General features: G+C 35.6%; 1 protein-coding gene across 3 annotated transcripts in view; it reads left to right on the top strand.

The window, feature by feature from the left end:
* Positions 1 to 21,949, top strand: part of UNC80 (unc-80 homolog, NALCN channel complex subunit) — a 239,604-nt gene that overhangs the window by 87,493 nt on the left and 130,162 nt on the right. For all 3 annotated transcript variants that reach the window (XM_060106372.1, XM_060106370.1, XM_060106371.1), the window contains exons 23-24: positions 17,416 to 17,628; positions 20,991 to 21,126. In XM_060106372.1, coding sequence (XP_059962355.1) covers positions 17,416 to 17,628; positions 20,991 to 21,126 — 349 coding nt within the window. The remainder of the gene's footprint in view (positions 1 to 17,415; positions 17,629 to 20,990; positions 21,127 to 21,949) is intronic.

Below are 21,949 nucleotides of genomic sequence, written 5' to 3'. Positions count from 1 at the left end.
AGTGAAAACTGGGCTCAGAGCAGAACCTTCTGATTCTATTCAGGACTCTTTTAGCAATACCGTATACTTTCTCTGTAAAAAAGAAAAAAAAAGTTATTTAGGTAAATCAGAAAGAGTGTCTCTTGATACACTGAAAATGTACTTAAATGTATATGGTCTCCATAATAAAGAAGACGGCAAATGATTTCTAATGGTCCAAAAGCAATTGAATCTTTAAAAAAAAAAAAAGATCGTGAATACATGATGAATTTATAATAGGAACATATAGGAGATTTTCAACTTTAAAGATTCACACTACACATTCACCCACTAAACCAGTGATTCTTAACATTTTGGAGACAAAATCTTTAAGAACTGAATGAAAGCTATGGAGAGTTATGGAGAGAATTACACTTACAGACAAAATTCAGCCTGTAATATCAGAAGGTTCATGAACTCCCCCAAAACCCACCCTTGAAACAAAAAATGGGAAGAACACAATCTCAATGTATTATCATTGGCAAAGAGAGTCTCTTTAATAAAGTAGTTGGAATGATTTTATTAACATTGATGGTGTAAAAACAGAAGGAATAACTGCTTCCTACATAACAAGCTTTTAAGCTTTATAAGATATGTGGTCATGGGAGAAACAGGAGGCTTGTCACAGAGAGTGATACATTTGAAAGTTTAAAAAATAATCCCAGTCGAGGGCTTTCCCTGATGGCGCAGAGGTTAAGAATCCTCCTGCCAATTCAGGGGACATGGGTTTGAGCCCTGGTCCAGGACGATCCCACATGCCCTGGAACAACTAAGCCCATGCACCACAACTACTGAGCCTGTGCTCTAGAGCCTGCAAGCCACAACAACTGAAGCCCACGCACCTAGAGCCTGTGCTCTGTAACAAGAGAATCTACCGCAATGAGAAGCCCGTGCACTGCAACAAAGAGTAGCTCCTGCTTACTGCAACTAGAGAAAGCCCACATGCAGCAGTGAAGACCCGAAGCAGCCAAAAATAAATAAATATATTTTAAAAGTAATAAATAAAATCGTGTTATCAATAGGCTCTTTAAACAAAATAATCCCAATCAAACAAATTAATACTGGCTTCTGAATGGAGATTATAAAAGTATTGATCAATATTCTTCTTAAAATAATCAGTCCCTTGGATGCTGGAATTTCATTCCCTCTCATCAGATGGTTCCATACCTATATGATTTCCAACTGCTATAATGCTTAGAGGTTCAAGGAGATTTAATTCATGGCTGAATTCCAGAAAACGTTTAAAATTTATTTTACTTCCTCCAAATAAGACTATGGCCAGGTAGTTACCAGATCACTAGATTCTCCTTTCTTCCCTTTCTGTTGGACCAACTCTGGCCCTGCTTGACCTTCTCAATCTTATTAATCTCATGGTAATAAATAAAATAAGGGGGGTTTGATACTTATAAGTGGTGTCTTCAAGCTTCAAAGTAAAGAAGCATTTTCTGATCACTATAGATGTCCAGTGATGAAGTAGAACATTGAGAAGTAATTAGCTCTTTGTCACTACACTGGACTCAATGGGGAAGTACAGGGAGACTCAAGAAGAGGGTAGTTAGTATGAGTTTCTTTCGTATCTGAGAATCTTTGATTCTAGGTCAAGGCCAAGGAGTGTCCAGAGGTCAGAATCAGTCACGGTTTAAAGGAAACAGAGACAGAACCCAGGTAGACCTGGTTGGTTGAAACAAAAAGGGATAGGTGATGATGGTGGTGATGGTACTCATTGTGGTGGTAATGTTGGTGGTGATGGTAGTCATGGTGGTGGTGTGGTGGTGGCGGCAGTGGTGAGAGAGGTGGTGGTAGAAGATAAGAAAAGTAACATTTTCATTGTATGTCATAGTTAATAAAGCACCTTCACATTCATTGTCTTATTTGTTGATATTAGAGGAAAGGGTTAAGCCAGGACATGGTCCCCAAATGAGGGTACATTCAACTTCAGTTTCTCAGGTATAGAAAAGTGAAGGAATTGAAGTCACTGGTGAATACTGGCAAGAGAACTGAGAGGAAGGAAAATATAGCTGCATGTCCAATATGTTTGAATCATAGTAACATCCTGTTTTTACCATCATTGTGCAAGTGTGGCAATTGCAGTTGTTCATACCTGTCTCTTTGGGTTAGGAGACCCTTGAGATTACTCTAACATTCACAAGTTGTCTTCTATTAAATGTATTATTAATTTTGTATCCTCAGTGTTTGGTTTCACTTAATATCTGATCTCATCTGCTTCCTGACTTTCAGAAATGCTTCACTTTTAAATATGTTCTAGAATGAATTTGGGAATGTTCCTCCCTCTGCAATCTTTTGGTAGAGTTTGAGAAGGATCAGTGTTAGCTATTCTCTAAATGTTTGATAGAATTCATCTGTGAAGCCATCTGGTCCTGGACTTTTCTTTGTTGGAAGATTTTAATTACAGTTTCAATTTCACTACTTGTGATAGGTCTGTTTATATTTTCTAATTCTTCCTGGTTCAGTCTGGGAAAATTGTACATTTCCAAGAATTTGTCCAGTTCTTCGTGGTTGTCCACTTTATTGGCATATAGTTATTTGTAGTAGTCTTTTATAATCCTTTGTATTTCTGTGGTGTCTGTTGTGATTCCTCCTTTTTCATTTCTAATTTTATTGATTTGCATCCTCTCCCTTTTTTTCTTGATGAGTCTGGCTAAGGGTTTATCAATTTTGTTTATCTTCTCAAAGAACCAGCTTTTAGTTTTATGGATCTTTGCTATTGTTTTCTTCATTTCTCTTTCATTAATTTCTGCTCTGATTTTTATGATTTCTTTCCTTCTACTGAATTTGGGTTTTTTTGTTCTTTCTCTAGTTGCTTTAGCTGTAAGTTTAGATTGTTTATTTGAGATTTTTCTTATTTCTTGAGGTGAGATTGAATTGCTATAAACTTCCCTCTTAGAACTGCTTATGTTGCATCCTATAGGTTTTGGGTCATCGTGTTTTCATTGTCATTTGTTTCTATGTACTTTTTTATTTCTACTTTGATTTCTTCAGTGATCTCTTGGTTATTTAGTAGCACAGTGGTTAACCTCCATGTATTTGTGTTTTTTACAGTTTTTTTTCCTGTAATTGATTTCCAATCTCATAGTGTTGTGGACAGAAAGGATGCTTGATATGACTTCAGTTTTCTTAAATTTTCCAAGGCTTGATTTGTGACCCAAGATGTGATCTATCCTGGACAATGTTCCATGTGCACTTGAGCAGAAAGTGTATTGTGCCACTTTCCAGTGGCATGTCCTATAAATATCAGTTAAATCTATCTGGTCTATTGTGTCATTTAAAGACTGTGTTTCCTTATTTATTTTCTGTTTGGATGATCTATCCATTGGTGTAAGTGGGGTGTAAAGGTCCCCTACTATTATTGTGTTACTGTTGATTTCCTCTTTCATTGTTGTTAGCATTTGCCTTATGTATTGAGGTGTTCCTATGTTGGGTGCATAAACATTTATAATTGTTATATCTTCTTCTTGGATTGATCCCTTGATCATTATGTAGTGCCTTTCCTTACCTCTTGTAACAGTCTTTAGTTTAAAGTCTATTTTATCTGTTATGAGTATTGCTATGCCAGCTTTCTTTTGATTTCCATTTGCATGGAATATCTTTTTCCATCTATTCACCTTCAATCTGTATGTATCCCTAGGTCTGAAGAGGTTCTCTTGTAGACAGCATATATATGGGTCTTATTTTTGTATCCATTCAGCCAGTCTGTGTCTTTTGTTTGTGTCATTTAATCCATTCACATTCAAGATTATTATCGACATGTATGTTCCTATTACCCTTAATTGTTTTGGGTTTGTTTTTGTGGATCTTTTTCTTCTCTTGTGTTTCTTGCCTAGAGAAATTTCTTTAGTATTTGTTGTAAAGCTGGTTTGGTGGTGCTGAATTCTCTTATCTTTTGCTTCTCTGAAAAGCTTTTGATTTCTCTGTTAAATCTGAATGAGATCCTTGCTGGGTAGAGTAATCTTGATTGTAGGCCACCATCACCCTGATACCAAAGCCAGAAAAAGCTATCACAAAAAAAGGAAATTATAGACCAATATCACTGATGAACATACATGAAAAAATCCTGAACAAAATACTAGCAAACAGAATCTAACAACATATTAAAAGGATCATACACCATGATCAAGTGGGGTTATCCCAGGGATGCAAGGATTCTTCAATATATGCAAATCAATCGATGTGATAAACCATATTAACAAATTAAGGAATAAAGGACATATGGTCAGCTCAATAGATGCCAAAAGAGCTTTTGACAAAATCCAACATTCATTTATGATAAAAACTCTCCAGAAAATGGGCATAGAGGGAACCTACCTCAACATAATAAAGGCCATATATGACAAACCCACAGCAAACATCATACCCAATGGTGAAAAATTGAAAGCATTTCCACTAAGATCAGGAAAACGACAAGGATGTCCACTCTCGCCACTATTATTCAACATAGTTTTGGAAGTCCTAGCCACGGCAATCAGAGAAGAAAAAGAAATAAAGGAATACAAATTGGAAAAGAAGAAGTAAAACCATCACTGTTTGCAGATGACATGATACTATACATAGAAAATCCTAAAGATGCCACCAGAAAACTACTAGAACTAATCAATGAATTTGGTAAGGTTGCAGGATACAAAATTAATGCACAGAAATATCTGGCATTCCTATATACCACCACCAAGAAATCAGAAAGAGAAATTAAGGAAACAATCCCATTCACCATCGTAACAAAAAGAATAAAATACCTAGGAATAAACCTGCCTAAGGAGGTGAAAGACCTGTACTCAGAAACCTGTAAGACACTGATGAAAGAAATCAAAGATGACATAAACAGATGGAGAAATATACCATGTTCTTGTATTGGAAGAACCAGTATTGTGAAAATGACTCTACTACCTAAAGCAATCTACAGATTCAAGGCAATACCTATCAAACTACCAATGGCATTCTTCACGGTATTAGAACAAAAAATTTTACAATTCGTATGGAAATACAAAGGACCCCCAAATAGCCTGAGAAAACAATAATTCAAAAAGAGACATGTGGGCTTCCCTGGTGGCACAGTGGTTGAGAGTCCACCTGCCAATGCAGGGGACATGGGTTTGTGCCCTGGTCCGGGAAGATCCCATATGCTGCAGAGAGGCTGGGCCTGTGAGCCATGGCCACTGAGCCTGTGCATTCGGAGCCTGTGCTCCACAATGGGAGAGGCCACAACAGTGAGAGGTCCACCTACTGCAAAAAAAAAAGAGACATGTACTCAATGTTCATTGCAGCACTGTATACAATAGCCAGGCCATGGAAGCAACCTAAATGTCCATCAACATGAATGGATAAAGAAGATGTGGCACATATATACAATGGACTATTACTCAGACAAACATAAAAAGAAGTGAAATTGAGTTATTTGTAGTGAGGTGGATGGACATAGAGTCTGTCATACAGAGTGAAGTAAGTCAGAAAGAGAAAAACAAATACTGTATGTGAACACATATATATGGAATCTAAAAAAAAAATGGTAGATGAACCTAGTGGCAGGACAGGAATAAAGACCTAGACATAGAGAATGGACTTGAGGTCACGGGGAGGGGAAAGGGTAAGCTGGGACGAAGTGAGAGAGCAACATTAACATATATACACTACCAAATGTAAAGTAGATGGCTAGTGCGAAGCAGCTGCTTCGCATAGGGAGATCAGCTCAGTGCTTTGTGACCACCTAGAGGGGTGGGATAGGGAGAGTGGGAGGGAGACACAAGAGGGAGGGGATATGGGGATATATGTATTCACATGACTGATTCACTTTGTTATACAGCAGAAACTAACACAACACTGTAAAGCAATTATACTCCAATAAAGATATTTAAAAATTATATTCTATGTTTTCCAATGCATTTGTGGTTTTAGTCATATACATATATGTATGTGTATAAATATAGATAGAAATAGAAATATAGAAATATATATAGATGTAGATATAAATGACACAGATGGATAGATTGATGATAGACAGATAGATATAGATGTCAGATAGATATGCAGATGCAGATATAGGTATAAATATACAGATTTATACATAGGTATAGATTCTACCATTTCATCAGATAGGATTTGGGAGAGGAGGGGAAATGAATGTGTTCAGTTCATCATCACTTTCCAGTCCTTCACTTTCTCCCATCTCTCTTTTATTGTTTGCTTTTGTTGGATGTCGCATTCATTTTTTTAAGTGCAGCTTAAATACAGTGTTTATATTATGATGTAATTTTATTTCGGAACAGTTTTCATTGTTTCGTTGCCTTCATCATAGAATTTAAATGTGATTTTTTTCAAGTTTCCAATTTTCTTCAGAATTAAAAAGTATTATTAAATGAAAGAAGTACTAGAATTGTCAGTGTTCAAAGTCTTGCCAATCTGAAGGTTTTTGTTTTAGAGTCCTCTTGTCATTATTGCTATGACTACAAAGGGATAATTGGATACGTTTTTAGTCCAGCACAGCTCCTCCTCACACTCTTCCTCTTTAGTGTAAATTTAATAAATGCAACTGTAAGGCATTTTTAAAAAGATATGTTTTATAAAGGATTCATTTTATCTTTAGGTTCATATAATCTACAAGCACAAAAATCGTTCAAACAAAAGGCACTTCTGTCTATTTTATGTATATTTCAGGTGAAGTTATCTATCCTTTTATACCCAGTTGAATATATAACATGTACAGACATAGTGATTTCTAATTTACTGGTAATTTATTAGCATAAATAACACATAATAATGTCAGTTTGCTTTAGGAACAGTTTCATGAATATAAGAGAGTCAATGGGATCATAGTTTTCTCCTTAGTCTGTGGACAGAGAAAACCTAATTCATATTAAATTATAATAGCTTCATAAATAGATAGTTTTAGGAGGACTGGTTATATAATTTTTATCCAAATTGGGACACTTTTGTGAGTGAAATGGAGTGCTATCAATAATTATACCAGTTAGACATAAACTAGAACTCTTGTGGAAAATGAAACATTTGGTTACCATATAGTCATACTTTCAGGTTCACTGCAACAAATGTAATCCACATTGGGGTTTACCATCATAAAACTACTTGATGATGAAAGGATATTAGCTTTTTTCAGGGAGTTAGGAATATATGCAGACTAGGAACTATCAAAGCAAAATAATATTGTGTCCTCTTTTGAATCATAAGGAAAGTTGAAATAATCCAGTAACAACCAAAACTAAATGGTCAAATTATTCACTTTATTCTAGTGGTATTCTATACTGAATGTTTGAAAACATTCTATGAAATGTAGCATAAAAAGGATGTATTTCATGAATATGTAGAGTTTAAAGAAAAAATTTGAATGTCACATATCCACTACATATCTTAAAAAATAGGGCATTTCCACTTTCTTTAAAGTCCCCTGTATCTCCTTCCCTAATTACTCACCCCTATTTCCTAGAAGACACTGCTGTCTTGAACTTTGTTTTAATCTTCCCTGTGCTTGCTTTATTTTACCACATGAGTTTGTATACCTAGAGAATATATCATTTTGTTTTGTTTCCTTATGCTGTATGTTAATGAAAATTTTAATGTAATTTAATTTATAAAAATTTTCTTTAATGGTTAGCATTTTTATGTCTTTTTAAAGAAATCCCAAGGTAGTAATAAATACATATTAAATTTTCCTCTAAAAATTTTAAAGTCTGCATTTCACATTTAGGTCTTTAACTAGAATTTATTGTATGTATAAAACAGGATTTTTTTTTCTTTCTTTTCTTTTCACATGAAAAAAAAATCCTAGCATAATATATTGACTAATTTATACTTTATTATCTGATGTGCAATACCATCTTAATCATGTGTCAGGTTTCTATGCATGCATGGGTGTAAGTCTGAGTTTTTTTTCTGTTGCATTCCATGTGCTCTGAGTTAATCTACTCTGTCTTAATAGCTTGAACTTTGAACATCACCTAGGTTGTTCTTGGCTTTTTGCTCTTCCATGTGAATTTTATAATTAGCTTGTCAGTTTCTATGAAAATCTTTTGATTTATTATTGGAATTACATTAAGTCCACAGATAAATTTAGATATAATTAAAATTCAAATTGAAATTCAGATCTGAATTGATAATTCAATAGTTCTATTTCTTTGAGTCCATTTAAGTAATTTTAATATTTTTAGTAATTTGTCAGTTTTACCTCCATTTTCATATTTGTTGAATTAAAATTGATCATAACATTTTCTTATTAGTTTTTGATCTTTGCAGCATCTGTAATTATTTTTTCTGTTTTTATTCCTAAAATTATTTCCTTTTCTTTTCTTGATTAGGCTTGCCAGATATGTCAATTTCATTAGTCTTTTTTAATGGTACAATAGAGATTCTCTCTATTGTATCTCGTTCTCTAATTCATTAATTCCTGCCCTTGTTGTTTTTATTGAAGTATAGTTGATTTACAATGTTGTGGTAGTTTTAGGTGTACAGCAAAGTGATTCAGTTATAAATACACATACATATATAATATTCTTTTTCAGATTCTTTTCCCTTATAGGTTATTACAAAATATTGAGTATATCCTGCCCTTATTTTTATTCTTTCCTCCTTCTTGCTTTGAATTCATTGTCTTATTATTTTAACTTATTAGTTGATTGCTTAGCTCATACTTTTATTTTTTTCTGCTCAAAAACTGAGCATTTAGCTATTCATTTCCCTCTAAGTACTCCTTCAATTACATCATAAATTTTGATAAGTAGTATTTATGTTACAATTTATTTTTAAGTCCTTTTTAATTTATTTAATGGTTTCCTTTTCCATGGGTTATGAAATATGTACGAGTGTGTGTGGTTCAATTTTATAAATTTCAGAGTTTTGTTAGGTATCCATTTGTTATTGATTTCTAACTTCATTTTCAGATAGATTCTTTGGAATTAATTTAAACTTGCTTCATGAACTAGAGCATTATTAATTTTTGTAAATGTTCCATGTGTAGTTGAAAAGAATGTGCATTCTCCAGTTGTTGGGCACAACACAGAGGCTTTTCTTTCCTTTTTTTTTTAATTGAAGTATAGTTGACATACAATATTATATTAATTTCAGGTGTACAACACAGTGATTTGGCATTTATATACATTATGAATTGATCACGGTAAGTCTAGTAACTATCTGTCAACTTTGTCATACAAAGTTATTATAATATTATTGACTGTATTCCCTTTACTGTATATTATATCCCAGTGACTTATTTATTTTATAACTGGAAGTATGAAACCTTAAATGCCCTTCACGTATTTTACCCAAACCCTGTTCCCCCCTCAACCTCCCATCCCCACCTCTGGCAACCACTAGCTTATTCTCTGTATCTGTGAGTCTGTTTCACTTTGTTTGTTCATTTTTTTTGTTTTTTAGGTTCCACATATCAGTAAAATCATACAGATTTTTCCATCTTATTTCACTTAGCATAATACCCTGTAGGTCCATCAGGGTGCAGTGTTTTATATTCAAGTCTTCTATATTATTATTTTTACCCCTCACTACTTGATCTGTCAAACACTAAGTTGTGTTAAAAATCTCCTCTGTGATGACAAACTTGTCCATTTATTTCGTAGTTCCAGCAATTTCTGTTTTATTGATTTAGAGGCAGATCGTTTAGAAGTATGACAAGTATCTGGTGCTATGAACCTTTTATCACTATCTAGTGACCCAGTTTATTTCTAGCGTATGTAAGATATATTTTTCTTTGATAATAATACAGCTGAAACAGTTTTATTAGCATTGGTCTGGTCTTTTTGCCAGTCCTTTCCTTTCAACTTTTCTACATCTTTGTGTTTTAGGTATGTGTCTTGTAAAAAGCAAGTATTTGAATTTTTATAACATTTTAGTCACTTTTTTTCCCTAGAAAATTTAGTACATTTGCACAGATTATGATTACTTATATAGATTCACTTCTGTCTTCTTCTGCCTACTTACCACATTTTTTCATTATTTCATTTTATATGTTTCATTATTTCATTTTTTCATTATTTCATTTTTCATTATTTCATTGTATATTCATTATTTCATGCCTTCTTTCAAATAGTGTTGAATTTTGTTTTATTTCTCTTGCTTTGGTTTGATTTAGCTTTGTTTTATTCATTTTTCTTTATCAGTTTTAAAATTATTCTATTTATGTTTTTTAAAATTGCATGCATATTTAACTCAACAAAGTCTAAATTTAATGAATATCTTTATTCTTCTTTCAAACAGTAAAAGACTGTAGAGGGTTTTAACCCCAATTATTGTTCAGGATTTAGTTCTCTCTTATTTTTGTTTTAACATTGATAAAGTAGACATTATTTTTATTGATTGTTAGGAAAATGATTTTTAAATTTGCCCAAAATCTTAGCATAGTCTTTGCTCACCATTTCTCCTTGCATCTCAGACATTCCTTTCTAAGATCTATATCCTCCTGAAGGAAACCTTTCAGACATTTCTTTGGTGATGATCAACTGGCAGTAGCTCTCTCAGCCACAGTTTAACTGAAAATGTCTTTATTTTGGTCTCATTCTTGAAAGATACTTTGATAGAATTAGAATCATAGGCTAACATTTTCTTTCTGTACTTCAAATATATTATCCCCTTCTCTTCTGGCTTAATTGACATTCTTTTATAGGTAATGTGTCTCCCCCAATTCCTTCTCCCAGTTGCTTTTAATACCTTCTCTTTATTGTTGATCTTTTGCACTTTCACTAAAAAGTTTCTAGCCTATATTTCATATTTCATTAAGCCTGTGAATCATGTAATTGGCATATTATGTCTATTCTGGAAAGTTTCCAAATGTTATTTCTTCAAAGATTGTGTCTTTCACATTTTCTCTAATTTTTCCTTCTGTAAACTGAAAAGATGCATGATAGAGCCTCTCAGTTTATCCTTTGTTTTTGACAACTTCTTTCATATTTTTCATTTCTTCATCTCTTTCTATGCTGTATTCTGGCTAATTCTCTTCCATTTCACTTTTTCTTTTTTCACCTGTATCTAATTTCATGGTTCTTAACCAGGGATAACTTTGCCCACCAGGGAACATTTGGCAATGTTTGGAGGAATTTTTGGTTGTCATGACTTGGGAATTGCTATTTGCATCTAGTTGGTAGTTAATAAAGATTCTGATAAACATCTCATAATACATAGTGCACACTTCACAAAAAAGAATTATCTGGCCAAAATGGCCAATAATGCTGAAGGTGAAAAAACTGATCCAATTTTTGTTTTAATCTATCCGTTGAGTTTTAAATTTCAAGCACAACATTTTTTACTTGTAAAAGTTCTATTTCTTGTTTTAAAACTACATGGTCAACTTTGATAATCTAATTCCTTCTACTTTCAATACCCACATTAATCTGTAGATGTATTTGATACATTATGATTCCTATAGCCACAGTCTTTGTAAAGGGTCTGATTCTACACTTTGCTGTTTCTTCCTACTCTTATTCATGGTGAATTTTTTAAAACATATTTTTAATAAGCTTAACTCCTTGAAACTTTATCTGTGCTGATTCTTTAAGACCTGTGTTAGAAGCAGTGTTATTCAGTGGACCAGCAGTTTTAGCAACATCTGTGAGTATGTTAGAAATGCAGATTTTCAGGCCCTGCAACATCTGCATCAGAACCTCTGGGAGTGGGCCCAAAGAATCTATTTTAACCATATTCTCTTATGCATACTCAAGTGACTCTTATGCATACTCAAATTTGAAGATTTGAGAAGCACTAGTTTAAAGTATTCCTCCAGAGAGAATTTCCATTTCTTTTCCTCAGGCACCTCAAAATATCACCAACCTAAGATCATTTTTTAACTACTTTTTGGGTGCAAGGAGCATGAAAGTAGTGCCCATTCTACTCCAAACTTATATGAAAATGTGGAATTTTGATTAGAAGTTCTCATTTAAGACTTTTTCTTTTTCTTTTTTTTTTCTTTTCTACCCAGGGCCAAGACTAGTCATGCAAGCTTACTTCTGTGGGGTAGATCATTTTATTTTTCATGCAATGAAAGTGACACACACCTGGGATATTGGTTTTATATAGGAGTGTATGGCCTGATCTCACACTCCACTTTGGACCCAGACATTTAATATGTGGCCCATTGAAAACACATACTCTGGTCTTGCCACAGTCAGTAGAAACCCTTGGGGCATATATTCCTACACTAGTTCACACCTTTCTCCCTACCTTCACCCCAGAATTGCACTTTCTTGTAATTTCTGTTCTCCAGTGGTCTATCATCTCATGTTAGAAACAAAAGCAAAAACAAAGTGAAAAAAATTGCGGTATTTTATCTAGCATTTTTAGGTGTCTAAACCAAAAGCTATTTGTCTTCACACCTAATCCATCATATTGTCAGAAACAGGAGTCCTCATTTGGTTTTTAAAACACTTACCCAAGATATTAGCATGATCTGAGTAAGTGTTAAAATGACTACCCCGCCAGACTGTGTACTAAACAATGATGCCTGCCTCTAGCCTGACATCTGAATCATTTCTGTTGCCCTCAGCTACTGCAGAAATGGGCAGGGGCAGAGACAGCCTGTCAGTTGCTTAATGATCTCAGTCAGGCAGAGAATTCAATACAAGCTAAGTAATAAATACTGAGTCACAAGCACATGCCCTCTAGCAAACGAGGTTCCATTGTATACAAAGAACCAAGATAACTGCTTATTCCCAGTGTTTTTAAATAAATAGGTATCTTGCACCAGCAAGAGTTTTATATTTTATTTTAAGGCAATACAAATATTATGTAATTCCCCAGGGACCAACATAAAATATTCAGTTTTTAAAACCAGTTAGTTCCTGTCCTGTGTTATGAGTTTTCAGGATCAGTCAGTGTTTCTTCTCACATAATAAGCTTAGATACAGTCCTTCAGGGAGAGGAATGTATTGCAATTATAACCTTCAATTAACCATCATACCTTGGTAACAATATTTTCTAGGTCCCCAGGCAAAATAAAGCACAGCTGTTTGAATTAGTATTCTAGTTCTCTTCTTTACTTTCATAAAGGAAACATTCAATATACATAACGATCTTATATAACACAGGAAAATGCCAAAGGAAGTCAAGGAAAAATAGCTTGATGCTTGACGTTTTCTAGCTGTAGAATGTTAGAGAAATCCATGCTGCATAATGCATGACATTTTGTAATTTTAACTAGACAGCTCTGTAGCCATTGCAGAGAACACCTTATATAAAATTGAACTATATGAAATTGATGATATTCTACTATTTTTGACCTTCAAACTTAGAAATTCCATAAGGTTCAACCTAACACTTTATCTTCCTAGTTAAAATTGATTCTTGCTTGTCTGGGAACTATGAAGTTATGACATAATAGAATTGAAGCCACTCTGTGGTGTTATGGAACATAAAAAGGTGATCTGGCAGACATATTAATAAAAAAGAATTTAAATATGCCTACTTTTCATTTAGGACCACCAGCAAAATTGGTATACCAATGGTATTAAATTTTGTTTAGATGTTCACTTTTAACTATGCCTCTGATACTCTGCGGTTCTTTTCATCCATGCAGCATTCTTCTGATTCCTTTTTCTCCATTTGTGCTGTCTTTCTCTGTGATGTGAATTCATCCCTATCCCTTCTGTCCTGCTTCCATTTTTCACTGCTTCTTCAGATTGCACTTGAAAGACTGAGCTGTAAGAGGTAAGCTCCATCAAAAGAGGGAAAATTGAATTTCTTTTAAGTCCAGGAAGAATCCTTTGTCTAAGGTATTCTATAACCCTGCTCCTAAAATCAATACTTTCTAACTTACGCTTTGAAAGGAACTTAATAAGGAAGATAATTCCCCATAGCCACACCCACAGTAGACTGCCTTGAATACTTTCACACACAGTGTGAAGTTGACACTTGTTGCTAAGTATCTTCTACTAGGATTCATAGTTGAGTACTTAGCTTTGTACCGCAGCAGTATCCTCTGTTTTCTGTACAGTAACATACACACTACAATACCCCAGAAATTGGTAGTACTCAGTGCCATCTCAAGTGTGCTTTCACCCACCAGATTTATGAGGCTTATAATAAGAAGGCAATATTTAAGTCACGCTATGTCATCATCCCTTGATTCAAACAGTGACATTTCCAAAAGTTACTGGTTTGATCCAATTTACATGGATCAAATTTATCAGATAATAACCAACCCTCCCTTTAATGTTGTGCTGTATGGTTAATTAATGGGAATTATTTTGATAATGATCTCAATGCTATTTCCCAACTTAGATTAGGATTTCTTAGGGCCGATAACTGATGATGTCTGGGTTTTATCATAAGAAGCTTTTCAGAGAAGAGAATTAAAATTACTTTTCATTCAAAATGCCTTGAGCTTCCTAACCAAATAAAAACATATTTTCTAAAGAAGGCAAGCCAATCGACATAGGAAACCTTACATAACACAATTTGGGTTTTTTATTCATCTTCTGTTAGTCCTCTCAGTGCCATCTAGTAGTTAAGAGCAATTAAAAGAAAAAAAAACCCACCTCTGCCCCATACATTGGAGTTAGGTTAAGTTTTACCCTTGTTCATTGTGAAGGAGCCAGGGTTCATAACATAATGCTATTCCAGCAGTGTTGTTTCTGTCTTCCCATCATTAAGCAATGAATCCCATTGTTTTTTATTGGAAATGTGTCCAAATGTGACAGGCTAAAAATAAATTTTCATCACTCACCTTGCCCTCCAGACTGGCATTCGTTTTTAGAGATAGATGTTCCAGCCTTTCCAGATGCAGATTCGCATATCTGAGATGTTTAGTAAAATGAATATTTAATACAAGAAGAGAGTATAGATATTTAGTCAGTATATTATGGCACCACAGTAATGATAGGTTTGATACAGAAAGTCATCTGACCCTTTGCAATCTAAAGTCTTTCTATCCCTGTGACTTGCTGCCAAGTCTTGGCACCAGTGCAGTTGATGATAGTTTCTCATCACCAGTGTCCATCTTTTATTAATGATAGAGTCTCACCATTGAGTTTATCTTGTATTCTGCCTTTTCACATAAATTAACTTTGTCATGACAATACAACATATGCTTTGTAAAATCAAGTCCCAACATAAATAAATTTCTTATTAGAATTCTTGATGGTTTCATTTAAGTTTTAGACAATGAGAAAATGCTTAATGGGCTAACTTACTTGAATCATCCAGGGTATTTGAGATAGTGTGGTACTCAACAGTATGAAGTAGCCAACTCTGCCTGAAGAAGGAAGGGATTAAGGAAGGCTTCTTGGAGGAGGTAACTAAACTGAAGCTTAAAGTGGAAATTTGCCAGATGGAAAAGGGGCTTAAAGGCTCTGCAAGTCATGGAAACAACACATGGAAATGTATGAGATGTCATATCTGGGAGACTAACCACTTTGACATAATTGGACCACAGAGCACTTGAGATGGGGATAGAGAGAGAGGTGAACCAAATAACGAATGTCAGTTATCTTTATTCATTGATGACTGAGGTAGATTGAGCCTATAATATATTATAAATGCGAAAATGATGTGATTATACATTTGTGTTTTAGTAAATAACATTATATGACATTATTGTCCCCCCTTTTTAAAAAAAATTTTTGGCTGTGCTGCACGGCCTGTGGCATCTTAGTTCACAACCAGGGATCGAACCTGAACCCCCTACAATGGGAGCGTGGAGTCTTAACCACTGGACCGCCAGGGAAGTCCCAATTGTCCCATTTGTAAACAGTGACTTTCTACATGCATTCTAGAAATCACCTTTTCCCAAGGCTTATATGAGTATAAATTAAGACAACGTAGATACCAAAGAGGAACTACTACAGATCTGGGCATGAGAGAGACCTGAGATTGAATCCTGTGTCGACTTCTTCCCAGCTATACAATAGTGGAAAAATTATACCTCATTTAAAAAAAATATTAAAATGAAGATATTGTTTCACAGGGTTGTTATGATAATTAAGAATTACAATTTATAAAAACTTATTGGCACGTATTGATATTCTCTGTATATTAACCCCTATTTTAACATTATGGATTGATGGATTGTTAAAAATGCTATTGCTTGAATGACGAAAACGGTTTCAACTTGAAAACGTGTGCTTACTAAGCAACCTATGGTTATTAGGTAACTGAGGTGATAGCTAATATTGTGATGTATATTTTTTTAACTGGCATGAATGAATTTTTTTTTAATTTTTATTTATTTTTTTATTTATGGCTGTGTTGGGTCTTCGTTTCTGTGTGAGGGCTTTCTCTAGTTGTGGCAAGTGGGGGCCACTCCTCATCGCGGTGCGCGGGCCTCTCACTATCGCGGCCTCTCTTGTTGCAGAGCACAGGCTCCAGACGTGCAGGCTCAGTAATTGTGGCTCATGGGGCCAGCTGCTCCGTGGCATGTGGGATCTTCCCAGACCAGGGCTCAAACCCCTGTGTCCTGCATCGGCAGGCGGACTCCCAACCACTGCGCCACCAGGGAAGCCCCTGAATTTTTTATGTATGTCCTTTTTGCGACCTGTTGACCTATGGGAAACTTCACACTCCTTCCCTTATTATTATCTTTTTTTTTTTTTTATAAAGAGTTCAGTAGATATCTCACTCTTACCAGTTTCTGGGTATCAACTAAAAGCTGTTTATTTTTTCAAGCACGTCTTGACAAGATGGAGCCATATTTTTATTTTCCTGAAGAAATGCTCTATTTTTCACTTATCAGTTAAGCAATTTCCTCTTTGTCAAACATTTTCAATTGAAACCATGCCTATTTAAGCAGAATTTGGTCTGTTGTTTATGAAAAATTGGGGAAAGAGACTAACTAAATCTAATTTATTTATTTATTTGTTTGTTTATTTTCCATTTCAGGCCCTATTTTATTCTCTGTTTTCTCTCACAACTCAGCCTAATGTAGTAAGCTCTTCCTTTTCTTACTAGCCAAAATAAGGGAGCAGTTGCACTTGCTTGGAGCTTGTGGATGGTCCTACATAACAAAATCCCTACTGACCCCCTTGGTTAACATACGACTAGTTCTAGAAATTGAATATGTGTTTGCATCATGTTAATTTTAGATTTAAAAAAAGCATCATATTTAAAACCTTCTGATTAAAAATTATTTCACACTTAAATCCCAGCTGTCTCTGAAATATGCAAAGAGTCATGAAATTACTTGATATTCTCCAAAAGGAGAAAAACTCAGAAACCTACTTAAAATGTCTAATTTTTCAATACCCAAATTTGCCTTCATGGATTCATTTTCCAGATTTCCCACTACTATTGTAACCATGCTAACACTATGCTGGGAAATATGGCTAAACTAAATCAAAATACGGAGACGAAAACAAACTAAGAGTACATAGTCATTTAATTTAGGTTCAACTTCATTGTTTGTTAATCCTACATTACTCTTTCCTTAACAACCCTACTCAGGAAGCGCCTGTAGTAGCCAGAGCAGCGCTGTTCCTGGAATGTGCCCGTTTTGTTTACCGCTGCAACCGTGGCAACTGGCCAGAGTGGATGAAAGGGCATCATGTGAATATCACCAAGAAAGGCCTTTCCAGGGGACGGTCTCCCATTGTGGGCAACAAGCGGAACCAGAAGCTGCAGTGGAACGCTGCCAAGCTCTTCTACCAATGGGGAGACGTGAGCTTTTGATTTTCTTCTATAAAAATTAGGCTGAGGGAAGTGAAGAAGTTTTGTGTTTATGTTTGTTCATTTGTTTGGGAGACAATTTATTGAGTATCCGTTATGTACCAGGCACTGAACAAAACATTTCAGGGGAAAATAAATATAATTCATTTAATCTTCCCAGTTAATCTACAAAGTTAGACATTATTATCTCTTCTGTCTCTTTTCCTGGTCCTCTGCCTCTTTCCTTCTTATAAATGCAAACATTCTCAGCATCTCTTATAATTTCTTCCTGTATAATCTGCACCAGGATTACATTTATTCCTGTATTTACAACTGTTAGCTGTATGCCAGGGGCACACACTCCTCTATCCATAGCACTCTTTGGATCCCCGACCAGCATCACCAACTGTACTTTGGAGGCATTCACTCAATGCCCTGAAACTCAATCTGACCAAAATAAAACCCTTCTCTCCACTTAAACACACCCCCATCTGTAACCCCTCTTGAATTTTCTACTCTTATTAATAGTACCACCATCATCTAAGATGACAGCCTTGAACATATTCCAAACCTTCTTCTCTTATTGATTCCACCTCTTCCATGTTACTGATGCCGTTTTAGGTCAGAACTTCATTACTTCTCATCTATATGACTAAAGTATTTTCCTATTTAGTCTCCTCCCACAATCTCCCCTCATCTGACCCATCCTACACACTGCCAGTAAAATCATCTCTCTTTGGCATAGCCCATCTAAAACAGAACATTCATACTTATCTCCCAGCCTCCAGACTTCCTCCCTCCAATTCATTCTTCAAACTGCTGTCGGAGTGATTAGGCTAAAATGCAAATCACATTATAGTGCTTCAGTGGCCCTCCTTTTCCCTTGGGATAAAGCCCAAATTGCTTAGCCTGGCATTGCTGCTCTCTCCACAACCTTTGTTCAAATCACACCAAGATTACGGATGGTAAGGCAAATGAGCTAATGTATCTAAAGAACATTTATCTCAATGCTTTGCATCTAAGTGGTGTTCAATAGTAATGTTATTATATTAATTCTTGAAAGGGTATATGATTTTTCTGTGCATTGTTAGGCAGCTATCACAGTGTTCCTCGAATGAGTGATAAGGCTCTCCCTCACTCAGAAAGTACCTTCCATCCTTCTTCAGAATGCAAAATGAAGTCCAGCTTCATGAACTGTAGGATCTAGTCACAATCTACCTTTCCAAGCCCTCGGGCACGTTATTTCCTCTCATAAAATGGTGCTTCAACCAATTGGCTTATTTGTCAGTCTCTGAACATGTCAGTGCATTTCCCTGAATATGGATCTTTTGAAGCTCTCCATCCGGAATATCCACTTTTCCCCTTCCCCATTAGCCTACACAGCAATTCTTCAGAATCTACAGGAATGAAACTTTGTATGATTCTCTGAAATGAATCTGATTTCTCCATGTTCTAATAAATAACGTGCTTTCAGTCTTTTACACCACTGTTATTTTGGTATGTTATTACCTCCCCAATAGACTGTAAGCTCCTTGAAGTAAAGAGCAAGACACAGAGTCAGATACCCTATTTGACTCCGTGTTCAAGGTTGCTGAGCAACCTAGAGCAAGTCTTTCAACCTAACTTTCCTAAGTGCCTAACAATGATCCTTCTTTATGAAGGTTTATAATCTACCAGGGCATATTAAACAAAGATACTGATGTACTGTAACAATTTATTCAACTTTATTTTTACTTAATACATAACAAATTACCTCACCTAATAAATATTTGATGAATGAAAAAGGAATAAACATATTCCCAAGGCACTTTTCTGATCTTAGAAGAGACAGAGTGCTAAATTATTATTTAGGTATTTAGTATTATCCCAGACAAGTTCATTTTTTGAGCAACCTTTTAAGCTTTATGAACTGTGGGTTTAACTTAAATTGCTTGGTTTCAGCGTCCTGGGAGGTTCGATGTAGATTTTTCCCCCCTGTGAATCTCACTATTAAGTCTGCTGGCTCCACTCCAGACTCATAATTCCACATCTCCTTCCTTAGAGAGGATTTCCAAAAGAGTAGCATCAGGACAAGGCTTTTTGTTGAGGTGGTGGTTTTTGCTTTTATGTTTTGTTTTATTTGCTTAAAACTTCTCAGGTTAGCAGCTAAAATTTTAGGATGCTGTGATATTTTTCTACACTGCTTTCTTTCTCTTTTTTGTGGTTTTTGTTACTCCCCACTTAATTCCAGAGTTTAAGCAGACCCCTTTGTTTTCAGATAGCCAAGACGTTCAAACAACTTGTGTTTTTATTTAAAGTGTTCTGGACATATCTTTGTCAGTTTCCAGTAGTGAATCTAATCTCTTGAATGCCCAGAATGTAGTAACTTTTCTAAATATTTGAAAAGGATGATATAGGAAGAAAAAATAAAAGTAGCTGGAATTTTGTTCTTATTAATGCACAGGGTAACCAAACTGTCAAATTCTACGTTCAGTGCTCATTTTAGCTTTTTGACTCTCTTTCTTAAGCATGCATCTCCTCTTTTGTTGCAAACAATTTCTCATTGGAATGTAAAAGGAATTAGATTGAGGTAGCATATTTTGTCTTTTCTTTTGGAAAATTCCTTTTGGTAAATCAGACAATAGTACATGATGATTCAGAAGAACAGATACTAAGTGTTGGTTTTATGAATACCTTGTAAGAGCCAGTATTGCCCATGTGCTGACTTATTAAAAATCATATTTCTAATGTTGATGTTGGGTACACTATCAAAAGAATAGTATTTCTTTCTCATTCATAGTGTATCATGGAGGTGGGGAACAAAGTCTATAAGAAAGTCATTGATTGCATATATGATGACAGATACAAATAAAATTGCAGTTCCAGAATTCATGCCCATCTCCAAGCTCATTAGCATGATAGTGCCTTTCTCATAAAATAGCATAATCAGAAACACTCTGAAGAACTGTGACTTCTTATTTTTTACTACAGCAAAATCCTTCATTAGAAACAACTGCAAAACAAAACAAACAAAAAATGACAAAAAACAACAACAAAAAACAACTGCATACTCCCTCATGTGAAACCTATAAAATAGATGACCTTTGAGGAAATAGAAATATTTTCAGAAAATGTTTTGTATGAGAATAAAAAAAGCTATTCCATTTCCTAAAAGTCTTTAGACATAGTGACCTTAGAGATAGCATCAGTGCCTTCCCTCTCTGGGTTCCCACATTGGGAAATGAAACATGGTGATAACAACACTGTGGCAGACAGAGGAGGCCTATACTGAAAATGTTCCCATTAATTGGTTTCTGGTGACCTCTGTAATGTGAGAGCCTATTTTACAGTCTGACGTATCTCATGCTGTTTCATTCTTCTTCTCTTCATGGTAGGCAATTGGCGTCCGGTTGAATGAGCTGTGCCATGGGGAAAGTGAGAGCCCAGCCAACCTGCTGGGTCTCATTTATGATGAGGAGACCAAGAGGAGACTGAGAAAGGAGGATGAGGAGGAAGACTTTTTAGATGACAGTAAGGAGACTCCCTTTACTACAAGAACCCCTGCTTGTAAGAACCTCTGCTTTAGGAGCACGTAATATTTCTCTTTCCTCTTTCACCTTCTTACCACATTCCCATGTCTCCCACTACACCTTCTCCCCTATTCCCTCTGCATGGATGTGAGCATGTGCATAAAGCCACACAAAGAGAGAGCAGGAACCAGAAGGAGAAGACTGTAGACAGGGGCAAAGAGTTGGCAATATGGAAAACTCATTGCTTTGTAGTCTCTGACTCTTAATATTGTAAATACAAAGATCAGTTTTAGTCTTACTTGAGAAAACATAGTTGTGCTGCCCCAGAAGAGGGCTGGTCAGGGTTTGTATTTTATTACTGCTCTTGGAGTTTTAAAAAAGGGTTAGACCTGAGGGAGACCTTCAAGATGGTGGAGGAGTAAGACATAGAGATCACCTTCCTCCCCATAAGTACATCAGAAATACATCTACATGTGGAACAACTCCTATAGAACATCTACTGAACGCTGGCAGAAGACCTCAGACTTCCGAAAAGGCAAGAAACTCCCCAGCTACCTGGGTAGCGCAGAAGAAAAAAGAGAGACAAAAGAATAGGGATGGAACCTGCCCCTCTGGGAGGGAGCTGTGAAGGAGGAAAAGTTTCCACACACTAGGAAACCCCTTCACTGGTGGAGGCAGGGGTGGGAGGGAGGGAAGCTTCAGACCCACAGAGGAGAGCACAGCAACAGGGGTGCAGAGGGCAAAGCAGAGAGATTCCTGCACAGAAGATCAGTGCCGACCAGCACTCACCAGACTGAGAGGCTTGTCTGCTCACCTGCTGGGAT

Source organism: Mesoplodon densirostris, chromosome 8 (assembly GCF_025265405.1).
Source record: "Mesoplodon densirostris isolate mMesDen1 chromosome 8, mMesDen1 primary haplotype, whole genome shotgun sequence".
Taxonomy (NCBI): domain Eukaryota; kingdom Metazoa; phylum Chordata; class Mammalia; order Artiodactyla; family Ziphiidae; genus Mesoplodon; species Mesoplodon densirostris.
The sequence above is the reverse complement of the archived record's forward strand: the minus strand, read 5'-3'. Positions and strand labels throughout refer to the sequence as shown.